Source organism: Cryptomeria japonica, chromosome 9, assembly GCF_030272615.1.
Source record: "Cryptomeria japonica chromosome 9, Sugi_1.0, whole genome shotgun sequence".
NCBI classification, from domain to species: domain Eukaryota; kingdom Viridiplantae; phylum Streptophyta; class Pinopsida; order Cupressales; family Cupressaceae; genus Cryptomeria; species Cryptomeria japonica.
This window is the reverse complement of record NC_081413.1, coordinates 363329694-363347241: the sequence shown is the minus strand read 5'-3', so window position 1 is coordinate 363347241 and position 17548 is coordinate 363329694. Positions and strand designations below refer to the sequence as shown.

Sequence of the window (17548 nt, the reverse complement as noted above, 5' to 3'; positions counted from 1 at the left end):
CCAACCTTCTCCGGAGATTCAATCCCCTTGCGCAAGGTCCCACACTTCGGGGTTGTTTCCATGTTTCACAAGGTAACTTAGCAAGGGTGCAAGCTTTTGTGATAACAGTTTTTGGCGCGCCCAGTGGGACTTACTTTCGATTTTCATGCTAAGGATTCAGTGTTGTTCTTAGTATTCTAGCCTTTAGAGGTGACACCTTTCAAGCACTTGGCGACTCTGCTCAAAGTCCAGTTCTCGTTCATACGAAGTTCATAACTCTGGGACCCCGGAACCCCCAGGTTCCCAAGTCATCGCAACTCTCACAACTCCGGAAGTCCGGAACCCCCAGGTTCCGAAGTTCGCTACTTCAGAGGTCCGGAACCCTGAGGTTCCGAAGTCTCTTCTCAACAAGTCCACTGCCTTTCATGACTTGTTGCTGATTTCATGCCCTGAATTCATACAAGGCCGTCTTCTAGAGGTAGTTTCCAGTTTGAAGAGCTCTCATCTTTAGGCACTAGATGGCGTAGAGGTAGACCTTCATTATCACCAGTTACGGAAGTCAGGGTTGTAAACACTCCATCTCCCAAGTCTCATTCTACCCCTCCATTTACAAGACCATTATTGTCAAGGGCTCCAACCACTCATATCAATAGACCATTGTTTCACATGGCAAGAAATCAGGTTTTTGTAACTTTCAATGGGGGGAGTCCCCTTATTTTGACTCATGGAATGACATACCAGTGGCTACGTTGAAGAGTATACCATACTCACTGGTGAAACAGCTACTACGCCCATTGAGCACATTCAAGACATTGCAAACATCCGCTCCGTCCATAATATCACTCAGGATGATGTTGCTTTTAGACTCTTAGCCACATCTTTGAAAGGCAAAGCCTTGCAGTGGTATAGAGGGTTGTCGTCTAGCTCAATTCACAATTGGGATGAGTTGGGGGAGAGGTTGTGCAACCATTTCGAAGACAAAAGTGATCACCTATCACTTGTGGAGCAGTTGACTATGATCAAGAGGGCACTCTACGATTTCATGGGAGATTTCAATTTCAGATTCCATAAGACATGGAATAGAATTCTTGTTCTAGTGAAGCCATCTCCAAATCATACCTTCTTGTATTATCTTAGAGCTCTCAACAACGATATAGCTGTCATGGTACAATCAATGGGTGGAGCCTCTTTACCGAGTGCATATGACAGCCATCAGGGCAGAAAATTGTTTGATTCAGGTTGGGAAGATAGCTCCAAGGCCTCCAATGCCTCTCTTCCCAGAAGCTCCTACTCAACAACCCACCTTGGCTCCTATCCCCATGGCATCTGTAAGTCAACCATCCACGCCCTCTACATCCTCAAATGAGCTCCATGAGGTCAAGGCTCTATTACAAAACTTCAGCAATGAGTTGGTGACACTAAAGAGGCAACACGCCCAGCATATCAGACCTTATCAGGCACAAAATCAGAACTATCAGCAGAATAGGCCACCCTTTCAAGGGCAAAACCAATGGAGCAACGCCAGGCCTTTGAATAGTGTGAACCCCATAGCTGCAAGCAACTCAAAAGCGATAGTTCCAATGCAAAATAGCCTCGCCCAAGAGCAGGATTGGTGTCAACCATGCAATTAGCCACACAACCAAGGTGCATGCCAAAATGGAGGGTTTGTCCAAGCCTTAGTGGTGCAGGATAAGCTGACCACTTCTAGCCAGCAATATGACCCAAATCAGCCTAGTGTTAGCACTCAGGCTCACTTGCAAGGCGATTCTACCTTTGTCAATTGGCAGGTGGCATAATTGTGGTTTGAACCAAACAAATGGCGAGTCTATACTGCAATATACAAGGTCAAAGAAGAGAGCCATGGAGGCTGCCTAACCTTCAACATCAGCCCAAGCTCCAACACCCAATGTAGCCGCCCATGATACAAGCCAAAGTACCATGCAAGGGAGCAAGAGGCCCAAGTCGTCCAAAGTGCAAAAGTAGACCTTGTAGCCTCAAAAGGGCCTCTAAAATCAGCTGGTGCTCCTTTCAACATAGTTGATCAGATGAAGAAGGCCAACCTCAACGTCACTATGTGGGAGGCCCTTTACATCCCATCTCAAAAGGATTTGCTTAAAGAGGCACTGAAGGACGCCGATCAATCAGGTGATGAGGCAGCAGTCAGCAAAAAGGTAGTCTCCACCAGTTTGGTGAAACCCAAGGAGGAAGAAGATTCAAGCAAGATCAGCAAGCCTTCCCCCCTTCTATCTCTCCTTAATCATAGGAGATAGCTTGGTTCACAACTGCATGATAGATTCAGGAGCTAGTAGCTCAGTCATGCCGAAGAAGGTAGCTGATCTTCTTGGTATAGAATATGAACCTGTGACTAAAGGGGTGGTCCAATTGGATGGCACTTCTATTAAGACAGTTGGGGTTGTAAAAAATTTTAAGTTAACCTTGCATGCATGCCCTGGTTGCACTATCTTGCAAGACATATCAATCATCAACCTCCCTGCCTTCTTTGCCATTTGCCTGTCTAGAGACTTCACCGCCAAGATAGGTGGGTACTTGTCTTCTGATTGGTCCGACATGCTATTTCGAACTAGGTATGGTACCAAGGTTACCATAAGGGCAGAGCCCATTGCCCAAACCCACATTGATCCCTACACTCCCATCCCTATAAGCATGAATTGCACTTTGCATGAAGAGGGGGAGGAGTGTACTGTCCGTGAGCCTGCTACTCTTTTGCAAGAGGTCCTTGATTGCTTGTTGGACAAATGGGCCAATGCTTTTCAGTTTGATCCATTAGCCGAGACTGAATAGACTGAGCTTGGCACCTATTGTATTCATGAAGAGGATACTCCTATCCCTAACCTCATCAAGACACGAGACTCAGAGGGGTTATGGAGCATGTTTTTTGATGGTTCAAGAAACAAGAATGGTGCAGGTGCCGGTGTGATGCTTGTTTCTCCTGAGCAGGAGAAATATTTCTTCTCTTTTAGGCTTCAATTTGGTTGCACCAACAATGTCGCTGAGTATGAAGCCTTAATCCAAGGTCTCCAACTTGCACAAAGCAGAAATATCAGATCTTTGCAAGTATTTGGAGATAGTGAGTTGGTTGTTAATCACATCCGAGCTCAAAGTGTAACAAAGAACAACCTACTCAAATCATACAAACACAGGGTTTGGGATTTGATTGAAGGATTTGAGGCCTTCAATATCCGGAGCATTCCTAGAAGTCAGACCAAGCATGTTGATAGGCTTGCAGTGGTTGGTGCTCAATTCGACATACCAACGCATGTTGCAAGTGAGAAGGAGCAACACATCAGGCTTTTTGTGAGGCCTGGTGTCCCAGACAATTAGGTAAATTGGCAAGTGTTCGAAAGAGATCAACAGATCGTCAACATCTTGCAAAATGAATCAGAACTTTCTTCTAAAAATCAGTCTAAGCTGCAAGACCAGTATGGAGATCAAATCATGCAGCTCAACTCCAACAAGTTGCCTAAAGGTCTAGTTACCTTGGAAGGCATTTTCAACTTGGATGATTAGTTGAAGAGGAAGATGAACTTGGCTGCAAAGAGGGGTGATTACAAGCCAGTTGTTGTCGTCGAAGGTAGGTCTCTAAACTTGGGCAAGGTGTGTTCCTCAACCGAAAAAGAGGCCTTTGTTGAACTTTGCCAAAAATACGATGACATAGTTGCTTGGACCTATGAAGACTTGAAGGGTTTTGACCCTAGCTTAGCCCAGCATACTATAGAGCTAAACCTGGATGCAAAGCCAGTTATTCAAAAGCAAAGGCCAATAAACCCCAAGATTGAGCCACTAGTGAGGAAGGAGTTGACCAAGCTCATAGAATCCAATATCATCTTCCCTATCAAGCACTCCTGCTGGGTGGCCAACCTTGTCCCTATAAGAAAGAAGAATGGGGAAATCAAACTATGTGTAGACTTTAGGGATCTCAGTAGAGCCTCCCTCAAGGATCACTATCCCCTTCCCTCTATGGAGCAGATTCTCCAAAAGGTCAGTGGCTCGGAAAGATTTTCATTCTTGGATGGGCATTCGGGCTACAATCAAATCTTGGTCCAAGAATCTGACCAATACAAGACTGCATTTACTACTAAGTGGGGTACCTATGCTTATTGTAAAATGCCCTTTGGGCTAACCAATCCAGGTGCCACGTTCCAAAGAGCAATGGACATGGCTTTCAAGGGGGTATTAGCAGAGTTTGTGCTTGTATACCTTGATGACATAACTGTTTATTCAAAGCATGTAGCTGACCATCTTGGTCATCTTGAGTAGGTGTTCATAAAATGCAGGGAGTATGGTGTGTCCTTGAACCCCAGCAAGTGTGTATTTTCTACTGATCAAGGAAGATTGCTAGGACACATCGTATCCAAGGAGGGCTTGACCATTGATCCAGAGCGAGTGGAGGCTATTCTTTCTCTTCCACTCCCCACTCACAAGAAAGGATTGCAAAGTTTCCTTGGTAGGATCAACTTTGTGAGGAGGTTCATTCCCAACCTTGCCACCATGGTAAAACCCCTCACTTCCATGTTAAAGAAAAACTTGGCTTTCAGTTGGACCAGGGAGGGAAGGGCCGGTTTCGAAGAAATCAAACAAACAATTGCTCAGGCCCCTACCCTCGTCAATCCTAACTATGAAAGGGATTTTATCCTCTATACCTTCGGAGGAGAATCCAACATCTTAGTTGTCCTAACACAGCTGAGCGATGATAATTTGGAGCAACCTATTGCTTTCTTTAGTGAGGGGCTAAAGAACTATGAGCTTAAGTATAGCTATGTAGAGGAGTAGGTCCTCACTGTTGTAAGGGCATTAAAAAAGTTCAGACACATGTTGTCCAACAACAGGATCCAGCTCTTAGTTCCACATGCAAGTGTCAAGGATTTCCTTCTAAACAAGGACATCAGTGAGAAGAGGGCTGGTTGGATAACCAAGGTCATGGAGTATGACATCAATATCAAGATCACCAAGCTTGTAAGAGGCAGGGGACTGTGTTAACAGCTTGTCTCATCTTCTGAGACTACTTCAGAGGTCGCCCTTGTGTTACAAGAGGATCAACCAATTGGCAACAACACTCAATTCAGTTGGGTAAGTGACATGACCACCTTCTTAATGGAAGGTAGATACCCCCAAGGTCTAGACAGGACCAAAAAAAGGCATTTCAGGTTGCAGTCCATTCCCTATGTCGCAATGAATGGCATTCTTTTTCAAAGAGACTCTAATGGAGTCTTACTGAGATGTATCGAGCAAAAGCAAGTCAGCAGATTGTTAGAGGAATTTCATGATGGCTCTTCAAGGGGCCACTTCTTTGCAAGGACTACGACTATCAAAATAATGAGGGCTGGTTATTATTGGCCATCCTTATTCAGTGACTCACATAGATGGGTGAAGAATTGCAAGAAATGTGCTCTCTTCTCTGGGAAGCAAAGACTAGCTGCCCTACCTCTTCACCCCATCCAAGCAGATCAACCATTTGCACAATGGGGTTTAGACTTCCTTGGCATGATAAATCCACCTTCTAGTGCTAGCCATAAGTGGATCTTGGCTGCAACAGATTACTTTACTAGGTGGATAGAGGCAGTTGCATTGAGGGATGCCACTGAGGCCTCAGTGTTGGAATTCGTTGATGGAATTGTGACAAGATTCGGTGTCCCCTCCACCATCATATCATACAATGCTAGGGCATTTGTTGGAACCCAAATCAGTTCGTGGGCAGTTAAGCATGGTGTATACTTGAAGACATCATCCAACTATCACCCTTAGGGTAATGGCTTAGTTGAATCTTCCAACAAGAACCTCATCAGGATAATTAAAAGAACAATTGAAGACAACCTTATGGGCTGATAGGATCACACCCAAGAGGGCGATCAGCAACTCCCCTTTCATGCTAGTATATGGGAAGGAAGCAAGACTCCCAACTTCCCTGGAGTTACCCTCTCTTGAACTAGCACATCAGCTAGAATTAACAGAGAATGATGCCATGATAGTAAGGATGGCTGAGCTGATGGAGCTGGAGGAGGTTGGAAGTCAGGCTATGCATACACTTGAGACTCATCAAGAGCAGGTCAAGAAAGTTTTTGACAAAAAGGCGACTAATAGGGTCTTCAAAGAGGGAGATCTAGTTCTCAAGTGGGATTTAGACAGAGCCAAAGCTGGGCGACACTCCAAATTTGATGCTATTTGGAATGGTCCATATGTTATCACTAGTTGCAAGGAGGCCATTGCATTTCATCTCGCCAGGCTTGATGGCGAAGTTCTTCCAATCCCAGTAAATGGGATTCATCTCAAGCCCTACTTCTGAAGAGGGTGTTGATGACTATGCCAATATTAAACGAGAAGTTGTGTTGTTCTCATAAGTGCTTGTGCACCTGTTGCATTCTCCTTAAGAGGGTGTGTGCTCTAGTTCGAGTTTTCCTCCAAGTGACGGTGCACAAATGTTTTGGGTCTTTCAATGACTCAGTGCCCAATGGATGCTTAAGGCTTCTGGACTTCATATTGAGCAGGCAAGCATCCCACAAAAATCGCCAAAAATGTTGTCATTTTATGACACCCTTGGTCCATCAATAAGAACCGATCAGAGATACGATCCATGGACCAGCATTGCCCTAGTTGATCAAGGAGAAAGCAGAAGAATGATGAAGTGTGAGGAGTTGCCTTGTCCGGAGGAAGTTCCTCCCTTGGCCTTGTCTTCCTTTCTTTCTTTAGAACTCTGGAACCCCCAGGTTCCGAAGTTCCTTCTCTTTGTCTTCTCTTGTTTTCCTTCTCCGGAACTCTGGAACCCCGAGGTTTCGAAGTTCCCTCTTCGTTTTCTTCCCTTCCCCGGAACTTCGGAACCTCGAGGTTCCTAAGTTCCTTCCCTTTGCTACCTCTCCTTTCTTTTCCAGGAACTCCGGAAACTAGAGTTTCCAAAGTTGCTCCCTTTCTTCCCCTCCTCTTCTGTTCCCCGGAACTTCGGAACCCCAGTTCCTTTCTTTTCTTCTTCCCTTCCCCGAAACCCCGAAGTTCCGAGGTTCCTTTGCTAAGTCCCGCCTTTTCCTTGGCTCCTTCTCAGTTCCCCGGAACTCTGGAATCCCAAGGTTCCAAAGTTCCTTTCCTTTGCCTTCTCCGAAACTCTAGAACCCCGAGGTTCTGAAGTTCCCTCCTAGCCTTTCTTCCTTTCTTTCTCTGGAACTCCGGAACCGCGAGGTTCCGAAGTTCCTTCCTAAGCCCTTTTTTCAATTCCCCGGAACTCCTGAACCTCGAGGTTCCAAAGTTCCCTGCTGGTCTCCTTTCTCCTTCCCGGAACCCCAAGGTTCTGAGGTTCTTTCCTTGTCTTCCCCACTTCGGGAACCCGAGTTTCCGAAGTCCTCGAACTTCTTTCCGATTGACAACACTTCCAGATGGCATGATCAACACTCAAAGTCATAAATGCTCCGATGACTTTTGTGACTTGTGCACCTTATTTTGTGGAGCCACAGGGATGCATTTAATGTTTTTGGTAGGATTTCCATCAAGAGAGGTACGTGGCCATGCTTGTTGTGGTGACTTATGTCATGTCTGCATACTCTGACTTTGGAAGGTCAGTCAATCCACCCTTCTCAGGGTTGCCTTTTTTAAGGTATAGCTAGGTTGCTTACATGTATAGAAGTCAAGTGCATGCACTTCCCTTCACTCCCAGACTGACATTTCCATGCACACACAGGGGTCATGATCACTCTTGTAACTAATTTTCTATATAAAGGCTGTTAAGCCTCATTGTAAAAGGTTCTCTCCCTTTTGGCTTGCGCATTTCTATGCTCTCTCACTTCTCTGTATTATTCTGTATTTTGCTACTGTAAGCTGGCCATCGGCCTTATAATCAATTGAAATCGCCATTCTTGCCTTCTTTCAACTTATGTATGTTGTGTATGTTTCCTTACCTTCATCATAGGTGTATGTTTTGTGGTTCTTCTCTCATATATGTTGTGTTAAATTTATTTCTGAGTGTGACTTGTGGGAAACCTTCTCCCCTCTTGACATTCAGCGAATTCTAACCTCCATACATGCATGCATTGGGGTCGCTCATACAACTGAAGTTTGTGCATCTCCTGGGTGTTTCAGTTGATTCTTTGTGTCATTTCGGGTAGGGAGACAAACAATCTCTTCTTGGTGCATCACCTCTTTTTATTTTAAGCAATTCTCTCTTCCCTTTACGTCTGTGTTGTCCTCATTTTGGAAACAAAAATGAAGGACCACTACATGAAATTTTTGTGAAAAAATGAAAATTTTTACTCTATGGCATGCTTCCCGAGGCAGAATTTTGACTAATCCTTGGACTGGCTTAATCCTCAGTCCATCCTCGAACTACGTTTAGAATTTCATCAAATTCTGGGTTCGTTTGCTATGTCTTTCTTTCAATTTCGGGTTTTAAAATCCCGACTGCAGGTGGAGAATTTTCTTCGAACTGCAAGTTTTAATGATATTCATTGTTTTGGTTGTTGTAGGGGAATTTTTAGCTTATTACATGTGCACTTTTATTAAAAGATGTTACTTGTAATTTGTTTTAAATTTCCCTTTTATTGTATTTATCTTTTTTATTGTTTTTTGGTCTTGTTTAGTTAAAATAGGGATTTTTTGGCTCAATTACAAGTAAACTTGCAGTTTGGTCTAAAAACCCCCACTTTAATGGTTTTTCACACATTTAATAGGGATTTAAATCCCCATTACATATGTGCAAGCCTTTCTAACTTTTTGTAGGGATTTTATTTCCCTTTTACAAGTAATTAAAACTTGTATCTCTCTCCAAAAAACCTAATTTTATGCATAAAGTGCATTTTTGACATTTTTAAAACTTGCTATTTGGTTCAAAAAACCTGAATTTGCCTTGTAAGTAAAAAAGTCAAAAATAAAACTTGTTTTTTGGCTCAAAAAACCCGATTTTGGCCTAGTGAGTGAAAAAGTGAATTTTAGAACTTGTCATTTGTTCTAAAAAACCCGATTTTCATTCCCTTATGCATTTCGAACTTGTTCTTCTCTCCAAAAAACCCGATTTTCAGTTGGAAGTGAATTTGTTGAAGTTTTCAATCGATTTTTGTGGAGATCTTCAAGGAAGGAGAGGCGTTTTGGTTTCTACCCTATTCTTGTGCATTTGAAACCACTTGTCACGCCATTTGGGGGTTGTATTGACTGGTTTTTCGCCCTAAATCAGCAATCACTTTTTTCTTTAATGCCAGATTTTGGTTGATCAAACCTCCAACAAGCTGCAATCTCCTAAATCGATTTGACCTCTCTCACCTAGGCGTGGAGTTTGGGAGGAGTTTCGAGCTATTTAATGATGCCATTGAAGATGCTTTTGGTGGCCACGTTTTTCTCCACGTGTTTCCTTTGGTTGCGTTTTGCAAGGATTTAACACCATTTCTTCTTCTCCTCCTTTGGTGTTTTGCTATAACTCTCTTAGGTATGCTCTCTCATTGGCATTTTGGCCCTTCAAATTTGGGATTGCTGCGACGTTTTTCAGTTTGGACCATTTTTGCAAAAACGTGATAAGGGTGGCATTACGGATTGCTTCTATTTATTGGTTTTTCTTCTTCTTTCCAAAGATTGTTGCATATTTGGAGAAGCTTTTTCAGTTTCAAGAAAGGTATGTTCTCTTTCCTTTCTTTCCTTCATTTTGTTATTTTCTTGCTTTCTTAGTTTTCTTTCTTAGTTGCATTTTTTGATATGTGTTGTTCTTCCCCCAAAAATCGGTTTTTGTGAGAGAAATCTTCTCTTAGTATGCAATTTTCGAATTGCATTGTTCTTCCCAAAATTCCCTCTTTACTTGTATTCGGGATTTTTAATCCCGATTACAAGTTCGTTGGAAATTTTCGTTCTTCCCCTACGGTTAAGGAATTTAACCATATTTGGTTAAAATTCCAAGTTGAAAAGTGTGAAATACCCCTCTCTATCAAATTCGGGTTTTAAAAATCGGATTACATGTTGAAGAGTTCTTCCCATTTTCATGAAAATGACTTTCTTGGATTTTCCCATTTTTATCCATTCATGTTCCCCATATCCGTACTTTCCATCTCCGTCATTTTCCGCAAGTCAAAATCTCATTTTCCATCCATTTCTCCATTTGCAATTTTACAAGTGTACTTGCATTTGGGTTTTAAAACCCCGATTGCATGTATGTTCATTCCAACTTGTATACTTGCGAAAATTTCCCCAAGATCCGAAATTGGTCAAAGTCAAGATTTTCTCATGTATTTCCCTTCTTCCTCTCACAAAATCGTGAAATTCAAGAAACAAAGCTTTTCCCATTTAGAGAAGGAAGAATGATATTTGCAGCTGACTATGATGTTGTCTTAACTCTTTTAAATCTTCATCACAGTATTTCAGGTTCACAATCAATGTCAGATTTGTCGGCATCTCCAGCTCCAAAAAAGATGAAATACAGATATGACAAATATCAGAACGAGGTTGCACCTTCCCAGGTTTCTTCTCCTTTGGATCACATCAGAGACACGGAAATAGGGCACGTTGATATGTCAGAATTCGTCAAAAGGGTAGAAGATCCACAGGATAATAACTTGCAGCGGCTGTTGGACAGCCATATCCATCATGCATCTTCTTTCCCGGTGGCTGCCCTAGAACATGAGTTCGTTCTTGCCTACGCCCATCATTTTGACAAAGAGTCAAGAGTCATCAAAAATGATGATGGCGAAGCTATAATTCGTCTCGATGCAGATACAATCGAGAAGGTCTTTAGAATACCTCTTGCACTTGTTTATATGGAAATCTCCAAAGAAAGTGCAGCGGAGTATTATGTGAAGAGGGAAAAAGATTGCAAGCGACACATCAATAGGTGGATCCAAGAGCCACGAGCCTCCTTCTCAAGGTGGGCGAAGTTGTACCGCTGCGATTTCAAATGGGAGATTGGAGACACCATAACCCTCCTCAGCAGAATGATGGGCCTTGAGCATTCCAATGTCTTTCAGCCATGGATGTACCAGTTCATCATGTTCATACGATAGTCTCATCACATTTCATGGGGAGAAGTCATCAGCGATGCCTTGTGCGAACAACTTGCAACAGTTCCTACCACCATGACCTTCTTCATGATTTCATATTTGGTATACTTAGCAGCATCACTTAGACACTTTCCAGGTCTTTCTACCAAGGGTGATCGCTCACTTATACCAGTTTGGGAATATTATGACCAGTTGCCACTGAGACCCAGCAGACTGCATTTCAGAAGAGTTCAAGATGCATTCTTCGGATATTTCATGTGTCAGTTTGAGAGAAATCTCAAGAACAAGAGAGTATAGATGAGGCATGGGATAAGGTGTGCGAGTATGGATGTTTGTTTCTACAGTTTCCCACCTTCACCTATATGAGGATCTGATGCTATGATGGTCAGCCATATATGCTTCCTAGATACCCAACTGATAAGATCATTCTTATGGAGTTGGGAAGACAGATCATGGCTGTTCACACTTTTCAGTCTGCTAGGCACAAGGTTGGAATGGGGATCTCTACCACAAACCCATTGAAAATTGTCCGGTATTCCCTTGTCACATCTGTGAAGGTTAAGGCCATGGAGACTGAATTGCAGGAAATTAAGCTCAAAAGGTTTAAACCTAGAGCCGATTTTGATCATAAGGGTACGAAGGAGAAGATCAAGAAATCTTTTGTGCATGTACATCGCATTGAAGACATCTGGGTAGATCTCCGCACGGAAGCCAAAGTTTTGAAGATGGATTACTGCAGGCTCGCTATTGAGCAAATTGTTGATTTGAACTTGGTGGATATCCCACAAGGGATGATTGATGATGGGCACATACTTGATCCTAAATACATTTCACGGAGGGTTGAGGAAGCTCCACTTCCTTTGATCCAATGGTCGCACAAAGAGTGCATATCCATCCTTGACAGATTTCAGCCTATCTTGGCCAACACCAACGCATGGTTGAAAAGTAATGCAGTTAGACTTATTAAAATCAAGGTTGGTAAAGAAGATGATTCTACGGGGCCTCTTGGACGGAAGTCTGAGATTCAGGTTGACAACAAGGAGGGTGCTTCATCTTCGGGCACAAGGATCAAGTTGCGAGTTAGTCGTGCAGTAGTGCTTCTTCCTGAGGAGACGACAGTTCGTGGGAAGGAAAAATCACAATTCCATGTTCAGGTAATTGATCTGGATAATCCAGATGAGGGGCAGCAATCTGATGATGCTCCCAAATCTCTAGTTTCAGAATCGCCTCATGAGATCATTCCACCAGTTTCCATTGAGACGCCTCTTTCTCCTCTTGATTTGCTTGTGGATGAATCTCCTCAGAATGCAATTCCCATTTCAGCATACGAGCCATCTCTTGATCATCAACAAGAGAGTGTGTTGAAAGTTCCGGAGAATATTCCTACTTGCATCCAGTTATCAGAAATTGATACTTCTACTTCTAGTTTTGAGGAATTCATGAGGCAATCTTCATGCCCATTGGTAACTGAGCAAACCGTGGTCGTTGTCCAAACAAATATTCCTCCCAGGATGACCATGGTGATTCAAACAGAAACTGCTTCTCCTTTGCCTACAGCTGCTACTGGAGGGGAGTTGATGACTTTGCCTCCATGGCTTAGTTCTTTTACCCCAAAAAGGAAGAAGCAAGAAATCTCACCTGATGGCTTTGATTATCAGCAACTCAAACAGTCCAGATCCAAAAGTTGCTAAGAAGGCCAAGACTATCTCCAGAGTAACTGTTGACAGAAACAAGATGAAGGTAGCTGAAGTTGTTGAACCTATTGCAGATAAGCCACTTGAAGAAATGTCAACGGCCGATTATAAGGTTACAAGGATAGAGTTGGGAAAACAGACGCATGAGGTCATTAAACATGATGCTTAGTTTTTTGTTGCTTCATTGGTACAAAGGTGTGATGATCTTCTAGCAAAGAAAGACAAGCTAGAAGAGGAAAACCGATAGCTTATGGCAGCCATTCATAAAATCACAAAACCTATTGCTGAAGGGAGTAACTCCATAGGTTCTTCTGGTTCCCAAGAGTCAATTCGTGGAGTGGAAAGGGCTGCTCAGAAGGTACAAGCACTGGATTCCTGGGTTGATCAGCTTCATGATCTATGTGCACAAGTAATGAAAGACATTTTTCAGATGATGTCTAAGTTAGAGACCATTGAGGAGAAACTAGATCAAACTTCTAATACTTTCAAAAAGAATCTGGGAAGTGTTGAAGAAAGTTTGACAATCTGGCGTACCATGCCCCAACACAACTGAGTGTTCTGCAGGAGCATGTCATCATCTCTTCTAGGATCATGCACTTGGAATTTGAAGAACTCCTGGAAAACAAGGCCCTTGTTCTTAAATCCCTCATTGAGGAGATCGGTGATGCAAAGAGATTTCGAGGCGAAGTTTACCGAGATATTGTCTCACATTGTGAAAGGGCCTCTTGTAACATAGTAAGTCAGGATGGAGAGCTGATTCCAGAAGAAGAAGTTCTTGCTGATTTACAAATGAGGATTCATAATGAATGGAGGAGCGAACAATTCACGGCTGCTTCAATTTAGACATTGATGAAACACTAAGCCTTTCTGCATGAAATCCAGTCTATCCTGGATAAAAACAATTCTGTGCTCCTCTGCTGTCACGACACTATTGTGAAGACCATGGTTGTTGTCAAGAACACCCATGAACCGAATCCCGAAGAACTACAAACGAGCATCCAAAAATTTCAAGGATTTGTCTCTTCACAAAATGCAACTTAAGTGTTTTTAAACACTTAGTTGAATTTTCCCTCTTTTGTAATCTTTAGTTGTAATTTAGTTTTGACAAGTTACATGTGAAAGTATTATTTGTAAAAAGCAAGTTACACATTACTTGCACTTTTGTAATTACATGTAAGACAACTACAAGTTGTGTCCAATTAGGACTGTAGCTGGAATAACTCTTAGTTAGTTAATGAAGTCTTAGTTAGTTATTGAATAAGTCTTGGTGGTTGAGAGAATCTCTCAAGTTACTTAGGATCCTCCCACCATTTTCTTAAGGCTCCTCTTCTATAAATACTTGAGAGGTCTATTGTAATTATCATCTTTTGGGAAAGCAAGCAAAAACTCTGCCAAATTTACAGCAAGAAGTCTTTAAGCTTATGTATGTGAATTGAAGGTTTTGAAGAATAATAAAGAAGGATCACTCAAGTTTTGAGTGTTTGAGCTACATGTTTGAGTTTGAATCTTTTTTATTTCTTCTATGCAAAGTATTTCTAAAGGAGCTTAGTCCAATCTGATTTGAAGTCTTTGAGCTGCAAGTAGAGAAGATTAATTAAAATAGGAAAATCTCTAGAAGGAGCAGCAAGTCTTTGAGCTTGCGTCTATTCTTGAGGAAAAATTATTGTTTGATAAGAAATAGCAACAAGTCTTTGAGCTTGCATTAGTTCTTGTTTTTGTGTTGAAAGAATAGATTATTCCAGTCTTTGAGTTGTTGTCTTTTATTCGTCATAAAAATTAGTATAGCAAAGGGTAGATAGGACTTCCAATAATCAAGTCTTTGAATTTGATATTGCTGTCCCGTCCCGAAGGAAGTGATGGGAGTCTTTGAGCTTTCAGGAAACTTCATTTCCTTTCTCTCATTTCACTTGAAAGTAGTTACTGTTGTTCATATTCAATCGCTATCCGTTTCTATGAAGAGAAAATGATATTGTCTTTCTTGAAAAAAAGAAGAAAGATTGCTGTCCCATCCTATTTTATTTTCAAAGTTGTAGTTAGATAGGGGGAGCCTTCTCTTAATTAGGAGAGTTTTTACTCGTGTGCTATGGTTGAAACCACAATTTTTTATATTTCCCCAAGTGTACAAAATTTTCAACCAACAGTCTGCAAGTTGTTAGGATAGGCTTAGTAGTAATTTTTGAAGTGTTGAGTTGGCTCAACAGCTGCACTTGGATTGAGAAGGAAGTCGGCCTTTTTGGGAGATTCAACCCCCTTGTGCAAGGTCCCACACTTCGGGGTTGTTTCCATGTTTCACAAGGTTGCTGAGTTGATAGCTCAACAAGGGTGCAAGCTTTTGTGATAACACCTATCATTAGTCCTATTGGTAGTCACATGGTTTTAGTTTTAAGTTTTAGTGGATAGGATTTTGAAATAAAAATTGCATATCATGTAAGTGTTAGTAGCTAGAGTTGAAATTTAGTTGTTTTTGTTTATTTTCATGCACTGCTTTGTAAAACTTATAAATAAGTGTCCAAGGGGTTGAACTTAATTGGTTGAAGCATTGAGTTATCAATGTGGAGACCCTAGTTCAAATCTGAAAGGACATCTAATGTATATTTCTAAGTTGTGATTCTTGGTCTTCCATAGTTGGCTTCTAATATGGAGTTGTTTTCTAAATAAGTGGATTTCTAAGTTGTGCTTCTTGGTCTTCCATAGGTGGTTTCTAGTGTGGTTGCTCAGAAGAAGCTGATATTAGTCTCATGGTTGTTCTCACAAGAGCTTGTATTGGTCTCATGTTGATGCACGTATGAGTAGAATATCCGTTAACGACTATAAATATATAAATAAAATTTGTAAACAAGTGCCATTTGCACTTAATCTCATGCCGTTTTTTTGATAAAATTGTTGTCAGTGAATCGTTAATCTAGAATTTGTAGATGTATGGATGGTGGCATTTCACATATGATCCTTTACCATCTTCAAGAAAATATTGGATCAGTATCTTGGCCTCTTCATACATTGGTAAAGATGTGTAAAGAATGATAGATACGTAAAACATATCTTCTTAGTACAGTTGCTGATTGATGTTAATTCATGCTATATTTGTTTACATTGTGTTTTGTTTTGCTGTTAGTTTTTCTGTCACCTTTCTTTTGGGCATAGTTATGGAAACCCAAACTATATGCATTTAAGGAGATTTCTGTTGAGTGCCAATTTTGTCGGCATAAAGTATAATTTTTCTTTTTCTATGTTACAATCAGGTTGTAACTTTGCATCAATTATACATAAACATTCTCATTTTTATATCTTCTGTACTGAATCTTTGGGTCTAGTTTAAATATCAAAATGTGGCAACTTACTGATGTCCATTCCTCATGATTACAGGGTTTTTTTCTTGGATGACCTTACAGGATTTGAAATTACATACCTACTAGAGGTAAGTAATTACAAAGCCCCCTGGGAGCATCTTCTTTTGTGAGCATTTGTTCTGTATATAGAAGGGTGTCTAGCTTTGATGCTATACATGCTTTACATAGGTTTTGTTGATGATTTTATTTATATTCAAATATATTTTCTAATTTATCGACTTGCATTGTTTCTGAAAACTACAAATCTAAAATATAAAAAAATCAAAGAGTTTATTTTAAACTATTGACTAATTCCTTCTATCACCAGGGTTAAAGTTAATGAAGCATCCTATTTGGTAGTGTTCATAGCTCATTTTATTTTGTTTTTCTATGTTATTGATAACCATACTGAGCATTGAAAGGTAAGTGTTCGTCATCTTAGATGTTCATAAAGTCAAATCTTTTCTGGATAAGAGTTTAATGTGTTGATTGAAGCATTTAATGTTATGTATATTATACTTGGGTTTCATGGAATGCTTTTCTTGGGCTTTGTAGAGTAATCTGTTTATACTCAAATGTAGACTCTAATTTATTAACTTGTATTCTACAATCTTGTATAAAGAAATATGAAGACAACCTTTTTGTCTATGGACTAAATTCTTTGTTACTTAAGGTAAACATAATGAAGCATTGTTTTTCGTAATGTTGACAGCTCAATTACTTGCGTTTTTCTATGTTGGTAGTTACGGCATGACAATATGGTAATGTTTTCATGTTAGATGTAGATGATACCAAATCTTAGCTTTCGGAAAAAGCATGATGGAATGGTTGGAAACTTATGTGGAATGCTATTTGTATAATGGGTCTGGTTTCTTAATTCACTGTCTTAATTGCTAGTTACAAAAACATTCTTCTCACCTCATAAATATGTGTGAGTGTATTGGTTGGAAAGGATGCATTAATATTCAAGGGCTGAATGTGTGCAATGGTCTAGTTACATTATAGGATAGCCCCCTAAATCCCACACCATTTGCTATGATGATCTCAAACATAGTATATATGCATCACTCTTGCATTTTGTAACTTCCATATGGATAGTATTACAATCTTAATTACTAAGTTCTCCTAGATATCATCATTTTTCCATTTAGTCATAGACATGGTACATACACGTGGCATCTGACATTCGAGATGAGAGTTTGTACGGGAACTTGTGTTTTGGATGTACAGTTTACATTTGGTGCCTAATAAGGACAAAAGAAGATATCAATTAAAATAGTACTATCTAAATCTGGAGAGTGTATTGAGATATTATGATATATAGCATAGTTGCAAAAATTGACAATAAATTGTGAAAAAATTAGGACTTGGTCCCAATGTGGATTTTTTAGCCTAAAAGCTAGTGGTTTTTCCAATGAATTGGACCAAATTGCAGTTTTTCATGATTTATCATGTTGTCATTGCTTTGTTTGTACAAATGAATTTGTCTTTAGAATGGTTCCCTGTCGTAACTTGGCACTATCTATACAACTGAATTTATCATCTCAACTTTGTATAGCTGTCAATGAAATTGATTATT

General features: G+C 40.7%; 1 protein-coding gene across 6 annotated transcripts in view; it reads left to right on the top strand.

Annotated features, from left to right (window-relative positions):
- LOC131029680 (PGR5-like protein 1B, chloroplastic) overlaps window positions 1-17548 on the top strand; it is a 262324-nt gene that overhangs the window by 164326 nt on the left and 80450 nt on the right. For all 6 annotated transcript variants that reach the window (XR_009358888.1, XR_009102808.2, XM_057960267.2 and 3 more), the window contains exon 7: window positions 16007-16058. Coding sequence is in view for 4 of the 6 variants with exons in the window: in XM_057960267.2 (XP_057816250.1) it covers window positions 16007-16058 (52 nt within the window). In the remaining 2 variants the exon portion in view is untranslated. The remainder of the gene's footprint in view (window positions 1-16006; window positions 16059-17548) is intronic.